Source organism: Scyliorhinus torazame, chromosome 9 (genome assembly GCF_047496885.1).
Source record: "Scyliorhinus torazame isolate Kashiwa2021f chromosome 9, sScyTor2.1, whole genome shotgun sequence".
NCBI classification, from domain to species: Eukaryota; Metazoa; Chordata; class Chondrichthyes; order Carcharhiniformes; family Scyliorhinidae; genus Scyliorhinus; species Scyliorhinus torazame.
The window spans coordinates 61349481-61374551 of NC_092715.1; the positions used below are offsets into that span (position 1 = coordinate 61349481).

The 25071-nt window shown below is 48.8% G+C and overlaps 1 protein-coding gene across 2 annotated transcripts in view; it reads left to right on the forward strand.

Annotated features, from left to right (window-relative positions):
* Window positions 1–25071, forward strand: part of arsb (arylsulfatase B) — a 134514-nt gene that overhangs the window by 94066 nt on the left and 15377 nt on the right. Inside the window, exon 7 of one of the 2 annotated variants that reach the window (XM_072515997.1) lies at window positions 11097–12855. The exons of the other annotated variant lie outside the window; for it this stretch is intronic. Coding sequence (XP_072372098.1) covers window positions 11097–11104 — 8 coding nt within the window. The 3' untranslated portion in view covers window positions 11105–12855. Of the gene's footprint in view, window positions 1–11096; window positions 12856–25071 lie in introns of those variants that run through there. 2 annotated transcript variants of the gene reach the window in all.

The following is a 25071-nucleotide window of genomic DNA, read 5'->3' on the forward strand; positions in this document are numbered from 1 at the left end:
TACAGTCCCTCCTCCGGTGCTTCCGCATATTGTCTGTCCACCCTCAAAAGTTCTTGCAGCAACCGCTCCCGTTCCTTACTCTCCTGCTTCCCTTTATGTGCCCTTATTGATATCAGCTCCCCTCTAACCACCGCCTTCAACGCCTCCCAGACCACTCCCACCTGGACCTCCCCATTATCATTGAGTTCCAAGTACTTTTCAATGCACCCCCTCACCCTTAGACACACCCCCTCATCTGCCATTAGTCCCATGTCCATTCTCCAGGGTGGGCGCCCTCCTGTTTCCTCCCCTATCTCCAAGTCCACCCAGTGTGGAGCGTGATCCGAAATGGCTATAGCCGTATACTCCGTTCCCCTCACCTTCGGGATCAATGCCCTACCCAGCACAAAAAAGTCTATTCGCGAGTAGACTTTATGGACATAGGAGAAAAACGAGAACTCCTTACTCCTAGGTCTGCTAAATCTCCACGGGTCTACACCTCCCATCTGCTCCATAAAATCTTTAAGTACCTTGGCTGCTGCCGGCCTCCTTCCAGTCCTGGACTTCGACCTATCCAGCCCTGGTTCCAACACCGTATTAAAATCTCCCCCCATTATCAGCTTTCCCATCTCTAGGTCCGGAATGCGTCCTAGCATCCGCCTCATAAAATTGGCATCATCCCAGTTCGGGGCATATACGTTTACCAAAACCACCGTCTCCCCCTGTAGTTTGCCACTCACCATCACGTATCTGCCCCCGTTATCCGCCACTATAGTCTTTGCCTCGAACATTACCCGCTTCCCCACTAATATAGCCACCCCCCTGTTTTTCGCATCTAGCCCCGAATGGAACACCTGCCCCACCCATCCTTTGCGTAGCCTAACCTGGTCTATCAGTTTCAGGTGCGTTTCCTGTAACATAACCACATCTGCCTTAAGTTTCTTAAGGTGTGCGAGTACCCGTGCCCTCTTTATCGGCCCGTTCAGCCCTCTCACGTTCCACGTGATCAGCCGAGTTGGGGGGCTTCCCACCCCGCCCCCCCTTGTCGATTATCCATCACCTTTTTCCAGCTCCTCACCCGGTTCCCACGCAGCTGTATCTCCCCCAGGCGGTGCCCCCCCGCCCATCCTCTCCCATACCAGCTCCCCCCTTTCCCCAGCAGCAGCAACCCAGTAATTCCCCCCTCCCACCCCCCCCCCCGCTAGATCCCCCGCTAGCATAATTACTCCCCCCCATGTTGCTCCCAGAAGTCAGCAAACTCTGGCTGACCTCGGCTTCCCCCCGTGACCTCGGCTCGCACCGTGCGACGCCCCCTCCTTCCTGCTTCTCTATTCCCGCCATGATTATCATAGCGCGGGAACCAAGCCCGCGCTTCTCCCTTGGCCCCGCCCCTAATGGCCAACGCCCCATCTCCTCCACCTCCCCTCCTCCCCCCATCACCACCTGTGGGAGAGAGAAAAGTTACCACATCGCAGGATTAGTACATAAAACCCCTCTTTGCCCCCCACATTCGCCCCACCACTTTGTTCGAACGTTCTTTTTAATAACCCGCTCATTCCAATTTTTCTTCCACAATAAAAGTCCACGCTTCATCCGCCGTCTCAAAGTAGTGGTGCCTCCCTCGATATGTGACCCACAGTCTTGCCGGTTGCAGCATTCCAAATGTTATCTTCTTTTTATGAAGCACCGCCTTGGCCCGATTAAAGCTCGCCCTCCTTCTCGCCACCTCCGCACTCCAGTCTTGATAAACGCGGATCACCGCGTTCTCCCATTTACTGCTCCGAGTTTTCTTCGCCCATCTAAGGACCATTTCTCTATCCTTAAAACGGAGGAATCTCACCACTATGGCTCTGGGAATTTCTCCTGCTCTCGGTCCTCGCGCCATCACTCGGTATGCTCCCTCCACCTCCAACGGACCCGCCGGGGCCTCCGCTCCCATTAACGAGTGCAGCATCGTGCTCACATATGCCCCGACGTCCGCTCCCTCCACACCTTCAGGAAGACCAAGAATCCTCAGGTTGTTCCTCCTTGCGTTGTTTTCCAATGCCTCCAACCTTTCCACACATCGTTTCTGATGTGCCTCCTGCGTCTCCGTCTTCACCACCAGGCCCTGTATATCGTCCTCATTCTCGGCTGCCTTTGCCTTCACGACCCGAAGCTCCCGCTCCTGGGTCTTTTGTTCCTCCTTTAGCCCTTCGATCGCCTGTAGTATCGGGGCCAACAGCTCTTTCTTCATTTCCTTTTTGATCTCTTCCACACAGCATTTCAAGAACTCTTGTTGTTCAGGGCCCCATGTTAAACTGCCACCTTCCGACGCCATCTTGGTTTTTGCTTGCCTTCCTTGCCGCTGTTCTAAAGGATCCACTGCAATCTGGCCACTCTCTCCTCCTTTTTCCATCCGTATCCAGGGGGGATTCCCTTCTGGTTTACCGCACAGTGTTTTTAGCCGTCAAAATTGCCGTTGGGGCTCCTATCAAGAGCCCAAAAGTCCGTTTCACAGGGAGCTGCCGAAACGTGCGACTCAGCTGGTCATCGCCGCACCCGGAACCCGACCAGCCACAATTCTAATCGTCCCTTCATTGGTGGCTGCACCTTCAGTTGTCTCAGTTCGAAGCTCCCTCCCAACATCTCTCTGCTTCTCTATCTTGCTATCCTCCTTTGAGACATTCCTTGTAATCTGCCTCTTTGACCTACCTTTTGGTCATCTGACCTAATATCACCTTGTGTGGATCAGTGCCATATTTGTTTTATAATGCTGCTGCGAAGTGCTTCGCGACCTTTTAGTGTTGAAAGTTGCTGTTGCCGCTGTTCATTTTTCATCCACATCAATCGTGCGACAATCGGTAGGATAACTACTGGAGAAGTAAGAATATCTGGTAGTCTTCAGAGTAGATTCACTATCACCACTCAGTCAGAAAAAGGCATCCATGCACACCTCTCAGTTTCAAATATTCCCATCACTTCTTCCCAGTCCCGCATTTGCCCAGGAGTGCATGTGGGCCTATGCACTTGCAAACTTCTCCTGCTTCCTTCCCTGACCCACTTCCCCACCATCCCCTCTCCTGTGGATATAACGTTGCCTTCATCGGAGATTTCCAATCTCTCGCTCCTTCACATTCCACATAAACGTACATCCCCCAACCCCACGCAGAGATGCACATTCCAATACTTTTGTGTGCCAATTTAGAAGGTATTAGACCGGAATGCTCAATTTAATTAAAATCCACTGGGACACTGAGGCCCAATTGGCTCGTCTTGGATGTTGTAATGAAAACTAGCCGAATACCAATCCTGTATTGGACTTTGCATACCGTTTATGTCATTATTGTCTCTATTTGGATCTTGTTTGGAATAGGATTGCCTTATTTTTGCTTGTAGGCATGCTTGAACAACAAGAGCCAAACCAAGTTAATGCGTTCACTTCGATGAATAGCAGTGCCCACTACTTTACATATTTAGTAGCTGGGATGATGATAGCACTCTCTAACTCGTGTGAACTGTGAATGGGGCTTATAAGCAGTCGCTTGTTAGGAGAGTGCTTGAACATTGCTGAGCGGAGAGACATGTTGCCAAAGCTCTTTGCCTTGCTCTCACCGGGAAAAATGTAATAATGCCCAATTTCAGATGACCACCATCGGAAAGGTTGGGGCCACGTTGATGTGAGTTTCATGTTGTGGTCTTGCTGAATGAAGGAAAAGCTATTGAAGCAGTGCACAGCCAGCAACCTGGGTGCAGTGGAGGAACAGAACCATTCCAGTTTTCCCATATTCTTCATATCCCGCCCCAATGCATGAAGTTCCAAATAGCATCTGCAAAGGCTGCGGTCAGGCCTTTTTTCCCTTTGGGAAGAAATACATACGTGAGAATTTCCTTTTGTACCACAGGAGAAAAGGGCCAGACTGGTTGTTAGCTTCTGGCTGCTGTTGAGTAAAGAGTCAAGAGTTCTGCTTCTTTTCACAAACACCTTTATTTTCCTTGAACACACCCTATACAAAACTCTATCACCACACCGCATGCCACAAGAGTCACCTGCAACCCCTTTACATATCAGTGTCAATTATTGGATACTTAACATCAATGAGACATCTAATTGGAATGTCTCTTAACCCATTCCTTAACACTGGTTGGCAAGTCCACTCTGGCCAGGGCGTTGTCATGGAGATGGGAATGAGAGACTCCCCAAGGCCACTGCTTTCAGACCTGATAAGTGACCAGTCTACCTCAAATTGCCCTGGAAAGGCAAAGAATCTCAGAAATTGCAGCTGCTTCACGCTGCTGCCATGCAGAGGCTACGCGTGGCCACCGATAGGCTGCTAGTGTCAACACAAAAAAGATATTCTGCCTAATATGCAATCACTCTTGAGTTTCCGTGCCGGTCCGATGGCCATACGTCCTAGTAATTTGCTGATCGAATCAAACCGCATGTTCCCTTGGTTATTTGTACAGACTGTACTCAACCAGTCAGTGCTTTCAAAGCATCCACTGTTACATGAGGTGCTGTGGTGTTCCAGCAATGCCCCTGCGGGAGTCACCGGCCGAGTCCCATCATCTCCTCCTCCCTTGGGGTGACTGATGGCACCTGGGCTACTCCAGGGGGCGGGTGTGCGAGTGAGCTATCCTCTGAAGCTCACCGCCTCCTGAAGCCCGCTCTGGTCTCCATCAGGGTCTGCGTGCTAGCAATCATGGAGCACAGGGAGTGTCTGGGACTGTGCCACATCACCCATTGACTGTGGCACCATCCTCTGGGCCTGTGTCACATCAGCCAGTGACTGCGCCATCTCCCTCTGGGACTGGGCTACCTCCCTCTATGTCTGCACCACGTCGGCCAGCGCCTGGGCAATGCCGCCGTCGTTCCCGGCCATGGCCTGCTGTGACTGGAACACCCTCAGACGTGCCACTGCAATATCCAGGTGGCTCTCGCATATGGCTGCCTGTGAGATGCCAACCCTGCCCTGGGCCACGGCCAGTGCCAGCACAGAATGCCCCAACCTTGGACATGCTGATCCATAGCCAAAACCATCACCCCAATTCCTCCACCGTGGACTCCACCCATGCGGGGTTGGCCTGGTTGACATGCATTGCCGGCACCACCACCTGCATGCGGTTGGACTCCTCCAACTGCACCTGCAGGTGCTGGATGCGCGCCAACAACCCCTCATGCAGTCCCTGGCTCTGCGACTCCATCTCCACAATCGATGGGACTGTCCGTTCCAGAAGCCCGCAACCCGTCTGCACAGCAGCTAGTTCCTGGGGTCGGACTACCCTCCGACCATCCGCACCCTCGGGTGTTCCGACCTCCACCTGCTGTACCGGGTCAACTGTGGTGGTGAGCACCAGAGAGTGTCCCAGGAGCCTCTTCACAAAGTGTCCAACCGAGGTGCACGTCTCTGGGATGGTGGAGGGTGTTGGAGACAGCTGTAATGGGAAATCCGTGTCATCCCCAGACTCAAGCTCCGGGGTGTCTCGGGCCGAGGGCTGCCGTCCGAGCTGCTCTGTGTCAGTGCTTGGCTTACGGAGGGGGGCTCCACCTGTGGCACTGGCTGGGGGCGGGAAGTCAGTCTCATAAACTTCACCCTGGTGACCTCCCTTTCCTCCAGGCCACCAACCATGTCCAGGCCCTCTGCTCTGCCATGGTCACGGGCTGCTGGACCGGCGGTCCACCTCCAGTTTTCTCCCTTGCCGGGCGGTTATGGGCAGCCTTCTCCTTGGTGGGGTGGGGGGAGCAAACAGAAAACGGCAGTGTTAGAAAGTCCGACGCATTCAGCCCAAGGGGTGGGTAGCTGGTGACCTCAGTGGCCAGGGCACCCGGCCATGGTGGCCGGTATCGGTACCAACATGTGGTGCATGGTGGGGGTTCAGCTGCCCTCCGGGTTGTGCAGGGATGGGGGTTATGGGTATGTGGGACGGGATTAGTGCCAGGGTCACAGTGCTGCCAACTCACCCTGGCCGTCCTGAGGCGGTCGTGCAGTCTTTTCTGGCGCCGCTGGTCGGTCAAAACAATATTACTGGTGGCGCTGACCGCTTCTGCCACCTGTGCCCAGGCCCGGCGAATGGCAATGGCTGGCAACCTCCTTCCAGGGTACAGGGTCTGCCACCTCTTCTCCACCGCGTCTAGGTGGGTTTCCAGCATGGCGTCAGTGAAGAGTGATGCCGCGCATCTTGCTGCCATCTTGTTGGCTGGGATGGTGTGCTTGGGGAGTGAAGTGTGTATATGCGGCTGCAGCTTGTTAGCCTCCTGAGTGTCAATTGTGAAACCGGCGAATCCCGCACCATTTTTCAGTGGAATCGATTGTGTTCGACATGGCACCTCCACAGTCACTGAATCGGTCCCGGTGTGGCGCCAGTCTTGCCGAACTCCACCAATCCTGCCCTGGCATCAACACTTAGTATTAGAAGTGGAGAATCCAGCCCCAGTACTTTGGGCTTAGCTATTCGCAATTTATATCATTGATTTGGAAGTGGGGATAAAATGTCATGTTTTCCAAGTTTGTTGATACACAAAACTAGACGGCAATGGGAATTGTGAGTAAAATGTCCAAATTGAGCTCCTTAAGTGGCCAAATCATTACCACTTAAGGCTCATTTCACACCCAACCTCAATTTTCGAGTTGGCGGGAGGGGTTCAGGGGTGGAGGGTGGGGACCCATGAAAGTGATCCTGTTCCAGTCTCGAGTGGAAGTAGTGAGGCTCCATCAATGGCCCCCTATCAACACCGGGTGACAACCCCGCCAAAAGGTCTGGCCCCTACGGGTGCACCCTCCACTGGCCTCTCCACCATCGCACCTTACCCAGCCCGCAAACCCCACCTACCCTATAAAACTATCCGGCAGCTCTGTGAGGCAGAACTTCCTCCCGACTGAGGGTTGGAAGTTTAATTCCCAGTCGATAAACGCTGGTTGGATGGAGCACTGTGGGTGTACCTACACTACAGGGACTGCAGCGGTTCAAAAGCAGCTCCTCACAACCTTGTCAAGGGTAATTAAGGATGGGCAATAAATGCTGGTCTAGCCAGTGACAAACACATCAGGCAGATGAATGTTTAAAAAATGGCAGTGAGGCAGGCAGTATCGGTGGTGTTGCTTTCACCACTGACTCCTCGGATGGTGGAAAGAGAAAGCCCACCATCCTAAAAATCCTGCTCAAACAGTAGTGATGCACGGTTATTTTTCAGACTGCAGGAAGGTTACAGAGCAGTCCCCCCCGGTATCAGTGTTAGGACCACAGGTATCAGTGTTAGGACCTCGGGGATCAGTGTTAGGACCTCGGGGATCAGTGTTAGGACCCCGGGTATCCGTGTTAAGACCCCAGGTACCAGTGTTAGGATCCCAGGTATCAGTGTTTGGAGATCGGGGATCAGTGTTAGGATACCGGGTATCAGTGTTTGGAGATCGGGGATCAGTGTTAGGACCACGGGTATCAGTGTTAGGACCCCAGATATCAATGTTAGGACCCCAGATATCAATGTTAGGACCCCAGGTATCAGTGTTAGGATACCGGGTATCAGTGTTAGGGTACCGGGTATCAGTGTTAGGAGATTGGGTATCAGTGTTAGGAGATTGGGTATCAGTGTTAGGAGATTGGGTATCAGTGTTAGGAGATTGGGTATCAGTGTTAGGAGATTGGGTATCAGTGTTAGGAGATCGGGTATCAGTGTTAGGAGATCGGGTATCAGTGTTAGGAGATCGGGTATCAGTGTTAGGAGATCGGGTATCAGTGTTAGGAGATCGGGTATCAGTGTTAGGAGATCGGGTATCAGTGTTAGGAGATTGGGTATCAGTGTTAGGAGATTGGGTATCAGTGTTAGGAGATCGGGTATCAGTGTTAGGAGATCGGGTATCAGTGTTAGGAGATCGGGTATCAGTGTTAGGAGATTGGGTATCAGTGTTAGGAGATTGGGTATCAGTGTTAGGAGATTGGGTATCAGTGTTAGGAGATTGGGTATCAGTGTTAGGAGATTGGGTATCAGTGTTAGGAGATTGGGTATCAGTGTTAGGAGATTGGGTATCAGTGTTAGGAGATTGGGTATCAGTGTTAGGAGATCGGGTATCAATGTTAGGATCCCAGGTATCAATGTTAGGAGATCGGGTATCAGTGTTAGGAGATCGGGTATCAGTGTTAGGAGATCGGGTATCAATGTTAGGATCCCAGGTATCAATGTTAGGAGATCGGGTATCAGTGTTAGGAAATCGGGTATCAGTGTTAGGAGATCGGGTATCAGTGTTAGGATCCCAGGTGAAAAATTAAAATTAAAATCGCTTATTGTCACAAGTAGGCTTCAGTGAAGTTACTGTGGAAAAACCCCTAGTCGCCACATTCCAGCGCCTGTTTGGGGAGGCTGGTACGGGAATTGAACCGTGCTGCTGGCCTGCCTTGGTCTGCTTTTAAAGCCAGCTATTTAGCCCAGTGTGCTAAACCGGCCCCTATCAGTGTTAGGGTATCAGTGTTAGGACCTCGGGTATCCGTGTTAGGACCCCAGGGTATCCGTGTTAGGACCCCAGGGTATCCGTGTTAGGACCCCAGGGTATCCGTGTTAGGACCCCAGGTATCAATGTTAGGTCCCCAGATATCAGTGTTAGGTCCCCAGATATCAGTGTTAGGACCTCGGGTATCAGTGTTAGGACCACGGGTATCAGTGTTAGGACCCCGGGTATCAGTGTTAGGACCCCAGGTATCAGTGTTAGGACCCCAGGGATCAGTGTTAGGACCACGGGTATCAGTGTTAGGACCCCGGGTATCAGTGTTAGGACCCCAGGTATCAATGTTAGGACCCCAGGGATCAGTGTTAGGACCCCGGGTATCAGTGTTAGGACCCCGGGTATCAGTGTTAGGACCCCACGTATCAGTGTTAGGACCCCAGGTATCAGTGTTGCATCCCACCGCTGTTCTTGCTGTATACTAATGGCCTTTGGATGAGGCACAATTTCAAAATTTACCAATGATGCAAAGCTTGAAGGTATTGTGAACAGTGAAGCGGATAGTGTAGAACTTAAAAAGGATTTGGGCAGTTTGTTGGAATGAGGGGACAGGTGGAGGTGAAATTTAATGCAGTGCTGTGTGATGTCATTCATTGTGGTGGGAAGAATGCAGGGAGACAATACAAAATAAGGGGCACAATTCTAAAGGGTTTGCTGGAGCAGTGAGACCTGGCTGGATATGTGCATAAATCATTGGCGGTGGCAGGGCAGTTTGAGAGAGTGGCTAATAAAGCATACAATTGTGCTGTTACCATTCTATGATTCTTCTGCATTAGAGATGTAGAAAACTCTGGTTTATCTTGGGAACTGGAAGAGTAGCAGCTTGTTATGGCAGCTGTAAGCTGTCTAGACAGCAAGCAGATGCTTCTACTTGCTTCTCTGAAGACAATCTCTTACTGAGCTGAAATAGAGCTTTGGTTTTATTTGATCCCTATTCTGCATTGACTTAACGCTTGGGTAACAGTAGGGTTGCAATGACTATCCACAGCGTTTTAACCTAGAGAGGGTAATACTTCATTTTTGATCATTAAGCAGTGGCTGTTGCAGGAAACTGCATGTGAGTAGACTTCAGTGAGGGGGATGAGCTCTCCTCACATTGTTAAATAGCCTCGCACAAGTCAAGGGTATTAGGAGTCAGGGGGAATATGGAGTTGAAAATACATCCAGGGAGCTCTGGGCAGCATGGTAGCACTGTTGCGTCACAGCTCCCAAGGTCCCAGGTTCGATTCCTGGCTTGGGTCACTGTCTGTGCGGAGTCTGCACGTTCTCCCTGTGTCTGCGTGGATTTCCTCCGGGTGCTCCAGTTTCCTCCCACAAGTCCCGAAAGACGTGCTGTTAGGTAATTTGGACATTCTGAATTCTCCCTTGTTTACCCAAACAGGCACCAGAATGGGGCTTTTCACAGTAACTTCATTGCAGTGTTAATGTAGCCTACTTGTGACAATAAAGATTATTATTATTTGTTTGCCCTACTTTCTCTTTCATGGCAATATACATTGACTGTACTTGAACTATTTCTCCTTTAAAGGCAGCCCATGTTCAGTTGCAGTTTTGTCTGCTAATCTGATTCCAATTTATCTGGGCCAGATCCATTCTTGCTGCATTAAAGCTGACTTTCCCCGGTTAATTATTCTTTCCTTAGATTGCTCCTTGTCCTTTTCCATGGCCCATAGCAGCATTTAAAATAATAGTTACCTCCATTCATTCCGGCCGTGGTATCCTTCACGTACTTTCTGGCTTATTCATTCTGCACTTTATTGCCCTAATTCTCCGTTGCCCCTTAAGGCCACAAGTTAAAGGATGGTTAGACAGCAATGTCACAGTAAACCGGTCAAGGAAGTCAAGCCATCACATGAAATATACAAAAAGGTCACACTGATGTGTTCAACTGCCTTCATTCTTGGGTCAGCTGAGGTTAACATCAATCAAATCAAACTAGGTCAAATGCAAGAGAATTGATTGTCCCTTATTCTGCTACACTGAGCCCAGGGCTCCATTTTCAAATCGACTCTTGCTTCCGGCATCCTGACTCTGTAGTGTGTGTGCGTGCGTGTGTGTCCTGTTGATAATGACGCCTTGGGCAACTAGTATCGTTGTAACGGGTATTCCAGCCGGGGTGGGTCTTGTCCCCCATCACTTGCTGCTGTTTATGACGGGTTGATTTTATTCACATTATGTGTATTCCACTTTTCTGGGGAAATCACCTTGCTTCTTTTGGAGGATATAATCACTTTGCTCATGAGTTCGGTTCACTATAGTTGGCAGACACGCTCTTTAAATTGACTCTGTAGACGTCACTTTATTTGCTGTGAGTCCTACTTCACTGCCAACTCATTGGCTGACAAGAGTGGTGTCAGTGGACACTCAGACCCACCTGTCTAAGGAAGTGCAAAAAGTGGGAGGGGGAGCTTTTTTTCATATATTAAAATATCAGAACAAGGAGTGCTGAGGTGTCAGCCTTGCCTCAGTGTTATTTTCTTTCATAAATATTTATCCTGAATATTGAACCAAGGGCAGCTGAATGTATCCTGCAAAATTGCCGGACTTTTTGGCACTAAAGTTCAAAAGGAACAGTGTGATTTCAGTAAAAGAAGGGTGAAGTGTTCTGCTAATAGATCTTAAGAACCATTTACTTGTTTACAGATAGCTAGATAATGGAATATTGTGTCGGTTTTCACGACCCCTGGAGGTGTAGATGGTGATGAGGAGGATTGTGATTCGTCCTGGCTAAACAAAACAAAGGATAACTTATAAGAAGAGACAAAAGAATGCCTTATGCCTTGGGTGCAATTGATGTACATAATGGGAAGCGTTGGGTCTGTCTGAAAAGTCAGTTGTTCCTAGAACTCTCATCTAAACAAAGGTGTTTCAGTGTGATCCTGAAAGATGTTCTCTCCAAAGATTCTGCATCGAGAAAAGCAAGTAAAAACCTGGTTGCTAACTTTATTCATGAGTGGTATATGAAATATATTGTTTTGCTTAATTGGAATATAGTGGCAGGTTTAGGAAGTAGATATGGTTTTCCCTTTTACTTAAGAACTGTTGGGAGCAGGACCAGAAATTCCCACCCAAAGTCCATGCACGTTTGGCTACCTCTCCCAAGTTTTCTGTCCTCCCTTCAATGGATGTGGGAACGGAAAACCCCGGCCATGGCCTGTTGTGCTATAAATGCGCCAACTTCAGAGAAAATTACCCTGGGTTTGTCTTCAGTTATAACTTTTAAATCAATAAATGCGGCTTTAAATCTACAAATTGGTCTAGCGATTTTGATAACTATAAATCTAGTATGGATCCAATGCATATCAGATTGATTTTAGATTGGATTTCCCTGGAACAGGGGATATATGTTCTCTGGCAGCAATTCTTACAAAAAGGACCCCAGGTAAATTTCAGTGCAACCCTCATTAAGATCTGTAAATTATTGGGAAATATGTGAACTGAAAGGGTGCAGTTTTCCTAAATAGTGAATTAATTATCATAGAATTTACAGTGCAGAAGGAGGCCATTCGGCCCATCGAGTCTGCACCGGCTCTTGGAAAGAGCACCCTACCCAAAGTCAACACCTCCACCCTATCCCCATAACCCAGTAACCCCACAAGGGCAATTTTGGGCACTAAGGGCAATTTATCATGGCCAATCCACCTAACCTGCACATCTTTGGACTATGGGAGGAAATCGGAGCACCCGGAGGAAACCCACGCACACACTGGGAGGATGTGCGACTCCGCACAGACAGTGACCCAAGCTGGAATTGAACCTGGGACCCTGGAGCTGTGAAGCAATTGTGCTATCCACAATGCTACCGTGCTGCCCTAAGGCCACTTAAGGTCCTCAATTGGCCCACAGGCGAGCAGGCTGCCCAATGCCTCCCCAGCTGTGGATAAAATCCCAGCAGAGGTGGGTATAGGTGACAATTGTACACCTCTCTGCATGCCAGCCCACCCCATGGGGGAGGGGAGAGAGCTGTGAAGTTCCACCATTGAGAGCAACAGACTTTTGGGCAGTAAGGGAAGGTGGAGTTGAGGTGGATCAGCCATGACTGAATGGTTGAGCAGGCTAAAGGGGCCACGTGGCCTACTGCTGTTCCTATTTCTTAGGGGCTACCAATTGCAAGTCAGAACACGAGCCATTTTGCTTTCCAGCTGAAGGGTTATTTTAAGCTCAGGAAATTTTCCATGCCAATTCTTTTTTAAACACTTGAGGTTTGCATTGTTTAATCCAAAATGACTGTGGTTGTAGAAATGATTCTGTATATTTCTGCAGCAGTACTTCAGCATGTGATTTATAATCCGTTTTTCCAGATGTTATTGGAACTTGTATACTGCGTGTAAAAGATCCTTTGCTGAAAAGGGGTGGAAAGAAAGGACCATTTATGTTATTAAATTATGATCAAGTTACATTATATTATGCCTGATCGAATCTTTGGGGGATCCTGATGTGCTTCCATTCAATTACTTTCAAAGTCCCATCTCTGAGTTACAGTGCGATTTATGGATTAGGCAGACTAATGGTTAACGTATAACTGAAATGTAAAATGTTACGCTTCACCACTGATTGTAGATGTTGGGTGATTTGCTGCTGCTTTCTGTGTCATTATACGCAAACACATCTTTAAAACTATAGAAGAGAATGTAAATTGCACTGAAGACAGAATTGAGAGTTCAGCGTAGGCGGTGATGAATGTAAGATCACCTCCAAAATACAAATTTCTATTTTGTGTAATCGTCTGTAAAATACATTATTTTTTTTAGTTTCCGAATGTTATTTTCAGATGCCCAGGCAATAATGTTAAACTGCTAAATCTATAATTTAAAAAGAATACCTTTTCTCTACTCTGCCCTCGTTGCCAAGGCCAGCAAACCATTGTCCGGATTATTGGTACTGTCACTGTCAGTGGAGCAGGCAAGTGACAGTTAATGTGTTCGTTATGATTGTTCCATATCTCCCCCCCCCCCCCCCCCCCCCCCCCCCCTCTATGCTCTGCTGCTCTTTTTTGGCAAGTAACATATGGCTCCAGCTGAGTTTTAATTTTACTGCCAGGCTGTTTTAGATCATTAAACTTTACACTGATGGAATGCTACTGTGCTGTACAACATGGCCCTGCCAATTTATTTCCAAAACTAGTACGATGTCCCAGCCTCATTGAGAAGATTGAGGCAGAACTGGTGAGGTGCTCCGTGGCTTCCTCAATCTTAAAGGCAACACCTTGAGATGTGCTTCAGCTAGATTGTCCCTTGATTGACTGCTCTCCTTGTTGCTCAAGATTCTATACCAGCAGCAGAACTTCATAAATGTTTCTTGCCCTTGGGACTGTCTCCCTGCATTTTGGAACCACATTCATTTTGTGGAAGTGTTCAGCTGCAGAGTTGACCATTGCTTTCTGTCCTTGGGATGCTGGAGCACATGTTCGTGTGGGAATAAAATGTTGGGTGTTTGGTACCTTTTTGTGCTGCTTTCTCTCTCGTTTCCCGCGTTCCAGCAGCTGCTTGACGCCTTCCTCCTTGTTATGAGTTTCTACCTTGCGATTGAACTCTGAGGAATGTGATGGAGGAGAGGGAATTGTTGAAAGTGGGAGGGGAGGAAAATAAAAGAAATCCACCTTGTTGTGGAGAGCTGTGTCACTATTTTGCCTGATAAGGCTGCTGTGAAATGCCTTAGGATAGTTGACTATATTAAAAGAGCTGTATAGATGCAAGTGAGTAGGGCGGCACGGTGGCCCCGTGGTTAGCACTGCTGCCTTATGGCGTTGAGGATCTGGGTTCAATCCTGCCCCCGGGTCACTGTCCGTGTGGAGTTTGCCCATTCTCCCCGTGTCTGCATGGGTCTCACCCCCACAACCCAAAGATGTGCAGGGTGGGTGGATTGGCCACACTAAATTGTCCCTTAATTGGAAAAGAAGAATTGGGTACTCTAAATTTATTTTAAAAACAGATGCAAGTGAGTAGGTTATACATTTGCCAACACCATTGAGCTGAGAGTCCATCATTCGTATTGAGGTGAAGCCTGGCTACGTGCTGGCGATATCATGAAGGCTGTCCCATTGGGCCCGTTTCTCCTCTCCGACCCTCGTCACCCATCCTGAGTTAAAATCAGGAGATCCTTTTGTGTTTGAGTCCAGTTCCGTTATTGTCAACCAGCTTTTTGGCTATGGGTGCTTCACTGTTCAACTCGATCTGTTATACATCTGGCACCCACATGTGCAGTCTGCTGTCCAATGACCCGAGATGTAATCCGAAATGGGAAGCACTGACACACACTAACCCCTTCATCACCCAGAGGTGCTGAGACCATACCAGCTGCTGTACACCTTTTGGGGCAAGATCTGTTAACTTGGGGCAAAACTGGGATCAGACTTGGTCTAGAGCCCTCAGTCCATGAAGCAAAGAATTTAATTCCAAACAGATTTGAAGAACTTGAATGAATTTTACAGTTGTAGAGTGCTGAATAATTTGTGGGTGCAAATTTCTTTTCAAAACATGTAGCATTTTCCGGAAAATAAATCATCTGTCCCTCTAATATACACCAGAAAGAAGCATTCTGCTTTTTATTCTCATTAATCTTTGTTACACTAATAAGGCAAATTCCCACTTAGTGAAGTACTGTATGATTGAAATCATTGTACTATTTTGCAAGCTGCCAAAACACTTAATGTAAGATGATTCTTACAACAGTCACACACTGGATAATGTGTTCCATAATGTAACTTCCCTTTTCCCAAGGCATTGAGCGCACAGCTTTCAACAGCTAATATCTTAAACAGATCAGTTTGAAAACGCCTTGGGGAGCATTACTGGTGAAGGAAAAAGCCAAGCTGTCTGAAACTTATAGAAAGAGTAAAATGTGGACAAGGTCAGCATTTTTCAGGACTTTGTACAGTTGTGTGTGTGTTGTGTGCTTTGTGTTGTATGCCTTATGTTGTGTGTGTTTCAAACAGTATAACTTTACACATTTAAAGACGCTCACCCAGATGTTCTTCATATTTTCATTGAGCCAATTGCTAGTTATTTTTCCCATTACAATAACATTCCATTCTACATCTTTTCTACCTCTACCTCTTGTCTCCTGCCTAATCTTCCCTAGTATCCTTTTCATGGCTCCAGTGCTTCCTCTTCTAAAGTAAGGGATTGTTATTTTTGGCCTGACAACATTCATTTCATTCTATGGTAAATCACTTTGTCCACTTTTTTTCCAAGGTTTCTAATGTTTCCCTGTGCTCAATATTAAATCTAACATCGCAACTATCCTAAGCACATTGCTTCACATCTTGTGTTAAGTGCTCACTGATGACACAAAGACAGGGCGGAGAGGGGGTCGTGAGGAGGACGTAAGGGGTGCAATCTAACTGCCGCGTCAGCCGGGCGTGTAGCCGAGCGAGCCGGTTGGATCGCGGGAGAGTTTGAAATCTGAAACTGCGGCTGGCGACAAATCGGTTTCCGATCTAACCGGCACGCTCCCATTGGCGATATTCGGATCCCATTCCAGTGTGGCGAGAAACCAATAATCACCAATTAAGGCCACTCCATCCCATTAACAGGAAGGACCACCTAGCTAACGGCTCCCAAGCGAGCAGTTAGGTGGGCGCAATTAGTACTGATCCACACAAACGTGAAGTCACACGGTATCAGAGGTGAGGTGGCAAGATGGATACAGAACTGGCTCAGTCATAGAAAGCAAAGGGTAGCAATAGAAGAGTGTTTCCTGAATGGAAAATTGTGACTAGTGGTGTTCCACAGGGATCTGTTCTTGGGCCTCTGTTGTTTGTAGTGTACATAAACGATTTGGAGGAAAATGTAGCCGGTCTGATTAGTAAGTTTGCGGATGACACCAAGGTTGGTGGAGTGGCAGATAGTGTTGAGGATTGTCAGAAGATACAGCAGGACATAGATAGGTTGGAGACTTGGACAGAGAAATGGCAAATGGTGTTTAATCTGGACAAATGTGAGGTAATGAATTTTAGTAGGTCTAACATGGAGGGGAAATATACCGGAAATGGCAAAGCTCTTAGGAATATAGAAAGTCAGAGCGATCTGGGCGTGCAAGTCCACAGATCTTTGAAAGTGCCAACACAAGTGGTCAAGGCAGTTAAGAAAGCATACGTAATGCTTGCCTTCATTGGACGGGGTATCAAGAATAAAAACTGGCAAGTTATGCTACAGTTGTATAGAACCTTGGTACGGTCGCACTTGGAATATTACGCACTATTCTGGTCGCCCACTACCAGAAGGATGTGGAGGCTTTGGAGTGGGTGCAGAGGAGGTTTACCAGGATGTTGCCTGGACTGGATGGTATTAGCTATGCGGAGAAGCTGAATAGACTCTGACTGTTTTCATTAGAACGACGGAGGTTGAGGGGTGACCTGATAGAGGTCTACAAGATTACGAGGGGCATGGATAGAGTGTATGGGCAGGCACTCTTTCCCTGGGTGAAGGGGTCAGTCACTAGGGGGCTTAGGTTTAAGGTCTTTGGGGCAAGGTTTAGAGGAGATGTGCGAGGCAGGTTTTTTTTACGTAGAGGGTGGTGAGTGCCTGGAGCGCGTTGCTAGGGGAGGTTGTGGAAGCAGATACATTAACGGCGTTCAAAAGGCATCTCGACAAATACATGGATAGGATGGGTATAGAGGAATACGGCACAAGGAAGTGCTGAGGGTTTTGGCTAAGGGTGCATCATGACTGGTACAGGCTTGGAGGGCTGAAGGGCCTGGTCCTGTGCTGTTTTGTTCTTTGTTATCACAGCACCGGGAGGGTCTCCCAGGCCATTGGAAATCCCTGGATTGTCAGGGGCAGGGCAAGATGGCACACTGGCTCACTCGCTCTCTACACAACCAAGGTGCCCGGATGCCCGGTGTCAGGCTGGCAAAGCACAGCCATGGTTGCACTGCCTAGGGTCAGGGCCTGAGGGGGAGTTGTGCCCAGGAAAGGAGGGTTGAGAGGGGTATGGAGGGTGGGATGTGAAGGGCAGGTATGAAGGGGCCTCCAGAAGACTGGGGGGTGGGTGAAGGGTGGGGGTTCTGAAAAGGAGGGGGCCAAAAGGGGTTGTGGATGCCTGAAAAGGGGGGGGGCCCCCATTGACTTCCTAGCTGAGTGTCCTCACTTGTGGGGGAGGGGGGGGTGACATTACCTGTGGGTGGGGACTGTGGGGGACCCTCAAGCTCAGAGGTCAGGGCCCTCTTTCAAAATGGTGGCCTGATCTCTGAGGAGCCAATTTGGCCAGCAAGTTCAGATCCCCAGTGATGGAAAAAAGTCTACGTGTGGGCTTGACCGGGGAGAAACTCCTCAAGGCCCAATAAAGTGAATAAGTGTGGTTGGATAGCAGTTGGAAACTCTCAGCAAAACCTGCCTCAAATGACACCTAGAGGGTCTGATCTAACCAAATGGGAAGAGTCCCATAGCGAGCGTGTTTAGCCGCTATCCTAATGCCCATCCGGTTCGATATGGGGCCTCAGCGGGGAACGCGAACCATGGCCGCACTCAGCCCTAATTTCTGCACTGAGGAGCCGCCGCCCATCGTGATCACCACTGCGTGAAAAATGCTACCTTGGCACTGCCAGCTGGTAGTGCCACCTGGGCACCTTGATGGTGTCAGGCTGGCAGTGTCAGGCTAGCAGTGCTAAGCAGTGTTAGGGTGCTCAGGTGGCAGTATCAGGGTGGCCAGGTGGCACCAGCAGTACCAGGGTGCCACCCTGCCCAGAGGGCATGCATCTGGGTGCCTCTAATCTCCTGGGAGAACCCCATGAGTGCCGTTCCATCTGGTCCCCGTATGTGGAGATCAGCACTGAATGGCACTCGCTCAAGGTCTCCGAGGCGAAGGGGATAGATCCCAACGCTTTGATTAGCTCATGGAACTGCATGTTAGAGTGAGACTAGCTATCTCGTTCTCATTTGCAGATTTTCCCCAAAATGATCCCGCCCACATTGGGCTGGCTTCACGTCGTGACATTCTCGCGAGATCGCTTTGGATCTCGTGAGGCATAGCAAGCCGGGTAGAACCCAGGAGCAGGATCTCCCGGCAGTTACCGGCACTTTGTGCACTGCATTTCGGGCACAACATGGCTGGTAGATCGTGTCAGAAACCTTTCCGTTCGATCACGCCCAAGAGCTCTGCAAAAGGATGTAGACAGGTTAAGTGAATGGGCAGGTGGAGTATAATGTGGGAAAATGTGAACTTGTCCACTCCGGCAGGAAGAATAGAAAAGCAGTAAACTATTTTAATGGAGAAAGACTGCAGAACACTGCAGTGCGGAGGGATCCTGTACATGAATCTCAAATCGTTCGTCTGCGGGTACAGTATATGATTAGGAAGAAAAATGGAATGTTGCCATTTATTGCAAGTGGAATGGAATATAAAAGCAGGGAAGTTTTGTTAATGTTGTGCCGACATTGGTCAGACCATATCTGGAATACTATGTACATTGAGGACTCGCAGGGCAACTCCCTCCTGACTGTATACCACTAAACCCCTACCGGCGGGACAGGACACAACCAGGGACGGTGATGGTGGTGTCTAGGACATTGTCTGTAAGGTACAATTCTGTGATTATGACTGTCCCAGATACCACCATCCCTGGGTATGATCAGTCCTACCAGTAGGACAGACTCCGCAGAGGTGGCAGCACAGTGGTATGCAGTTGAGGATGGAGTTGACCTGTGAGTCCTTAACATTGAATCCGGACTCCATAGAGTGGCATGGGATGAGAATAGTTAGGTGGTTGTTTTTCACCGGCGCCGACCCGATGGGCCGAAGGGCCTTTCCTGTGATGTATGACTATGACATCAGGTCAAATATGGGCACGGTAACTGCCATGTACCACCCACCACTCCATAGCCACCCCCAACTGACAAATCTGTACTTCTGAAAATGGAAATTAAATGAAAATCGCTTATTGTCACGAGTAGGCTTCAATGAAGTTACTGTGAAAAGCCCCTAGTCGCCACATTCTGGCACCTGTTCGGGGAGGCTGGTACGGGAATCGAACCGTGCTGCTGGCCTGCCTTGGTCTGCTTTAAAAGCCAGCAATTTAGCCCAGTGTGCTAAACCAGCCCCTACTCTTCCATGTTTACCACCAATTGGAAGATGCACTGAGGGTGGCAATTGTTTTGTTATGCTCTCGACGTAGCATTAGCTGTTTCCTTGATGTGCACTCTGACAAAGGAAGGTTCAGACTTGGAGATAGCTTCAACACGTTTATTAAACTATTAACTATTCTTCTACTTGGATTCAACGCTACAGTTAATCCTACTATAGCTACTCAGACTACCTAACCCCCAGTCTGCTACAATCCACGTAGTGGGAGTAATGCTCAATCAACCCTGTGTCTGTACTCACTGAGAGTCTCCACTGGAAAGAGACTGAGCATGTATGATGTGTCCTTTTATATGGGTTGGTGTATTGCCCTCCTGTGGTAGTGTCACCTCTGTGTGTATCGTGACTGCCCATTGGTCGTGTCCTATCTTACTGACCTATTGGTTGACTGTCTGTGTGTCATGTCTCTGGTGTTCCCTCTAGTGTCTAGCTAGGTGTAGTGTATGTACATTAACCCTTTGTGTCTTGCAGTGATGTATATCACCACAGCAATGACACAGAATGTACACTGGGTGGGGAACTTTAATGTTCATCAGCAGTGCAAAGGCCCGGATAATTTTCCGGCAATAGTACTGACAACTTGTGCTCCAGAACTATTTGTGCGACAACACCGGCATCTACCAGGCAATGTGGAAAATTGCTGAGGTATGTCCTGTACAGAAAAAGCCTTGTATGGAAAGTGGGATGCCGTCGTCACTTGTCGCACATACAGTGGGTAGAGCCTCAGTGTCTTCTTGTCGTTCACTTGAGCTGGGTAGACTGTCAGAGTCTTCTTCTGGTGGCTCAAATAATCTGGGTGGACTGTCATAGTCGCTTTGTTGTTCACGTGAGCGTGGTAGACTGTCACAGTCTTCTTGCTGTGCACTTGAGCGTGGCAGACTGTCAGCCTTTCTGTTGTTCACTTGAGCGTGGCAGACTTGCATCGTCTGCTGCTGGTTGCTCAGAGGAGGTTGCTAGATCCTTATGGTCTTGTTCATGCCAGGACTGCGCTCTGGAGTCTTGCGTTGTTTCTTATCGTGGAGGCTGTCCACGAGCTCGCTGTGGAGGCTTGTGTCACTCCCTCTGTGGAGTCTTGCAGCGTTCCCTGTGTGGAATCGTGCATTGGTCTCGCTGTGGAGACTGTCATCACTTGTTCATGCAAGGACTGCGCTCTGGAGTCTTGCGTTGCTTCTATCGTGGAGGCTGTCCACGAGCTCGCTGTGGAGACTTGTGTCACTGGAGTCACTTTCTGTGTGGAGACGTGCAGTTGTCTCGCTGTGGAGTCTTTCATCGCTTTCTGTGTGGAGGCTGGGACCCTTCGTGGTGCGTGGGCCACTCTGTGTGGAGTTGGGGACTGTTCGCAGTGCGTGGACTACTCTCTGTGTGGCAGCACAGTACGAAGTCTTACAACACCAGGTTAAAGTCCAACAGGTTTGTTTCGATGTCACTAGCTTTCGGAGCGCTGCTCCTTCCTCAGGTGAATGAAGAGGTCTGTTCCAGAAACAAATATATAGACAAATTCAAAGCTGCCAGACAATGCTTGGAATGCGAGCATTAGCAGGTGATTAAATCTTTACAGATCCAGAGATGGGGTAACCCCAGGTTAAAGAGGTGTGAATTGTGTCAAGCCAGGACAGTTGGTAGGATTTCGCAGGCCAGATGGTGGGGGATGAATGTAATGCGACATGAATCCCAGGTCCCAGTTGAGGCCACACTCATGTGTGCGGAACTTGGCGATTCTGCGTTGTCGCGCGTCCTGAAGGCCGCCTTAGAGAACGCTTACCCGGAGATCAGAGGCTGAATGCCCTTGATTGCTGAAGTGTTCCCCGACTGGAAGGGAACATTCCTGCCTGGTGATTGTCGCGCGATGTCCTTCAGTACGCGCGACAACGCAGAATCGCCGAGCAGAAACTTGTAGCCAAGTTCCGCACACATGAGTGCGGCCTCAACCGGGACCTGGGATTCATGTCGCATTACATTCATCCCCCACCATCTGGCCTGCGAAATCCTACCAACTGTCCTGGCTTGACACAATTCACACCTCTTTAACCTGGGGTTACCCCATCTCTGGATCTGTAAAGATTTAATCACCTGCTAATGCTCGCATTCCAAGCATTGTCTGGCAGCTTTGAATCTGTCTATATATATGTTTCTGGAACATACCTCTTCATTCACCTTAGGAAGGAGCAGCGCTCCGAAAGCTAGTGACATCGAAACAAACCTGTTGGACTTTAACCTGGTGTTGTAAGACTTCGTACTGTGCTCACCCCAGTCCGATGCCGGCATCTCCACATCATATGTGGCAGCAGGCCGCTCTCTGTGGGCTTGTACCGCTCTCTGTCTCTTGGCGTCAGGCCGCAGCGTAATCCTGCACTCACGAGTCAGGATGTCATATATGCTGGGCTGAGGAGTCCCCAATCCGAAGAACTCGTCGTCGGGGTCTTCAATGTACAACACCTCTAGTTGCGGTTCGGATTTGGTACTGGGGTCGCCACGTCCAATGATGAAATCTTTGTCTGAGTCGTAGTCTTCAAGGACCATATCATCACCTGTGGTGGTGCTAACTGCTTGTTGCAGGGTTCTGCGGAGGTTATTTTCAGCCAGGTCAAAGATCTGGCATTGTGCTGTTGTTCCAGGTGAAAGAATCTTATTTTGAGGCTTTACATTTTTTTTTCTTGTTTTGGGACATTTCCCCTTTAAGTGGGCGTGGTCCAGGGCCTCTGACATCATGACGCTTGTGACGTAGAGCGAAGGACTGGATTGCGCATGCGCAGATCGCTGTTCCTTTATTTTGTGCCCTTCTCTCAACTGCGCATGTGCGGCACCTTTTCCAAGATGGCCACCTATCAATATTGTCGTTCGCTGCTCGCCTACCTTGGCCTCGTGGTTAGTAGTGGCGCCTCTTTTACCGTTTTCTGTTGGGTTTTTTGTGTTTTAATCACAGTATTGTTCGAACTTGTCCAGGACTGTCTGGAAGTCTCTCTTTTCTTGCCCTCTGGAGTATTTGAAGGTTTTGAAGATTTGTTTTGCATTTGCACCCGCAATTGTGAGTAGAAGCTCTGTCTTTTCAGCATCGGCCACGTCTTGTAGGTCGGCTGCTACCAGGAAGATCTCAAACCTTTGCCTGAATGCAAGCCAGTTTGCACTGAGATTGCCGTGGCACCTGAGCCGCTGTGGAACCGGAATCTCGATCATCTTGCCTGGGTGCTGTTGCTGGTTGTCACGGTTTGCTGAGTTGAAACTATATGGATTTAAACAGTCACTCCTTGGTACCATGTTTTGTTATGCTCTTGACCTAGCATAAGCTGCTTCCTTGATGTACACTCTGACAAAGGAAGGTTCCGACTTGGAGATAGCTTTAACACATTTCTTAAACTATTAACAATTCTCCTACTTGAATTCGACTCTCCTGTTAATCCTGCTATAGCTACGCAGACTAACTAACCAGTCTGCTACAATCCACATGGTGGGTGTGATGTGTTTCAATCAACCCTGTCTATACTTACTAAGTGTCTCCACTGGAAAGAGACTGAGCATGTGTGCTGAGTCCTTTTATATGGGTTGGTGTAATGCCCCCCCTGTGGTAGTGTCACGTCTGGATGTGTCTTGAATGTCCATTGGTCATGTCCTATCTTACTGACCTATTGGTTGAATGTCTGCGTATCATATCTCTTGTTCTCCCTGTAGTGTCTATCTAGTCTAAGTGTATTTACATTAACCCCTTGTGTATATACAGTGATGCATATCACCACACCCATGACCGCTGCCATCTAGGACAAAGGCAGCATATATCTGGGAACACCACCACCTGGAAGATCCCCTCCAAATCACGAACCATCCTGACTTTGAAATACATCGCTGTTTCTTCACTGTCGCTGGGTCAAAATCCTGGAACTCCCTCTCCAACAGCTTTGTGGGTGTAACTACATCTCGGGGACTGTAGCGGTTCAAGAAGGCAGCTCGTCACCACCTTGTCAAAGGCAACTAGGGATGGGAAACAAATGCTGGCCTTGCCAGCGATGCCCATATACCAGGAATTAATTTATAAACATTGAGGCCAGACTGGGTAAGGACCACAGATTTCCTTCTCTGAAAGATATCAGTGAACCAGGTGGGTTTTTAACAACAGTGGTTTCAGAGTCACCGACACTAGTTTTTAATTCCAGTTTGTTAAATTGAATTTAAATTCCACCAGATGGCATGGTGGGGTTTGAACCTGTGTCCCCAGGGCCAGATGGCATGGTGGGGTTTGAACCTGTGTCCCCAGGGCCAGATGGCATGGTGGGGTTTGAACCTGTGTCCCCAGGGCCAGATGGCACGGTGGGGTTTGAACCTGTGTCCCCAGGGCCAGATGGCATGGTGGGGTTTGAACCTGTGTCCCCAGGGCATTAGCCTGGCCCTCTGAATTGCTTATTCAGTGGCATTACCACTGCCTGTCTCCTCCAGGGCTGATGGCATGAAAGTGTTGTCTGAAGACCGGTTGGGCCTGTATCCATTGGAGTTTAGAAGGATGAGAGAGTTCCAACAATGAAACATATACAGTCCTGAGGGAACTTGTCAGGTGGATACTGAAAGAATGTTTCCCTTGTGGAAGAGATTAGAACCAGGGGACACCAGGGATCGTACATTTAAGACAGATCAGTGTGGTGATATGCATCACTGTAAATACACAAGGGGTTAATGTAGATACACTAGGACAGAATAAACACTAGAGGGAGCACCAGAGACATCATGACACACAGACATTCAATCAATAGGTCAGTAAGATAGGACACGACCAATGGGCAGTCAAGACACACCCAGAGATGACACTACCACCAGGGGGCTACCCATATAAAAGGACCGGGCACTCATGCTCTTTCTCTTTCCAGAGGCGACACTCAGAGAGACGGGCAGATCGAGAAACATCACACCCACCACATGGATTAGAGCAGACTGGTTAGTTAGATTGAGTTACTGTAGCAAGATCAGCAGGAGAGTCGAACTCAAGTAGGAGAATTGTTAACTGTTCAATAAATGTGCTAAACCTATCTCCAAGTCTGAACCTTCCTTTGTCAGAGTATACATCAAGGAAGCAGCTTATGCTACATGAAGAAGCATAACACAACATGGTTCCAGGAGTACCTGTTGAATCTCTATAGTTCAACTCAACAAATCCATGACTACCAGCAACAGCACCCAGGCAAGATGTTTGAGATTCCGGTTCCGCAGCAGCTCAGGTACCACGGCAATCACGGCAAACTGGCATGCATTCAGGCAGAGATCTGAGATCTACCTGGTAGCGTCCGACCTAGATGGCGTGGCGGATGCAGAGAAAATAAAGCTTCTGCTCACCATCGCCGGAGCAAGTGCAGCAGAAATCTTCAAGACCTTCAAGTACTCCAAAGGGCAAGACAAGAGATACTTCCAGTCCTGGAAAAGTTTCAAACATACTGCGAGGAAAACAAAAGAGAGAACGGTAAAAGAGGCGCCAATACTCACCACGAGGCGAAGGTAGGCCTGCAAATGCAGAAAACGGCAGTTTTGTTTGGCAGCTATATTGAGGAAGGAGCTGCACATG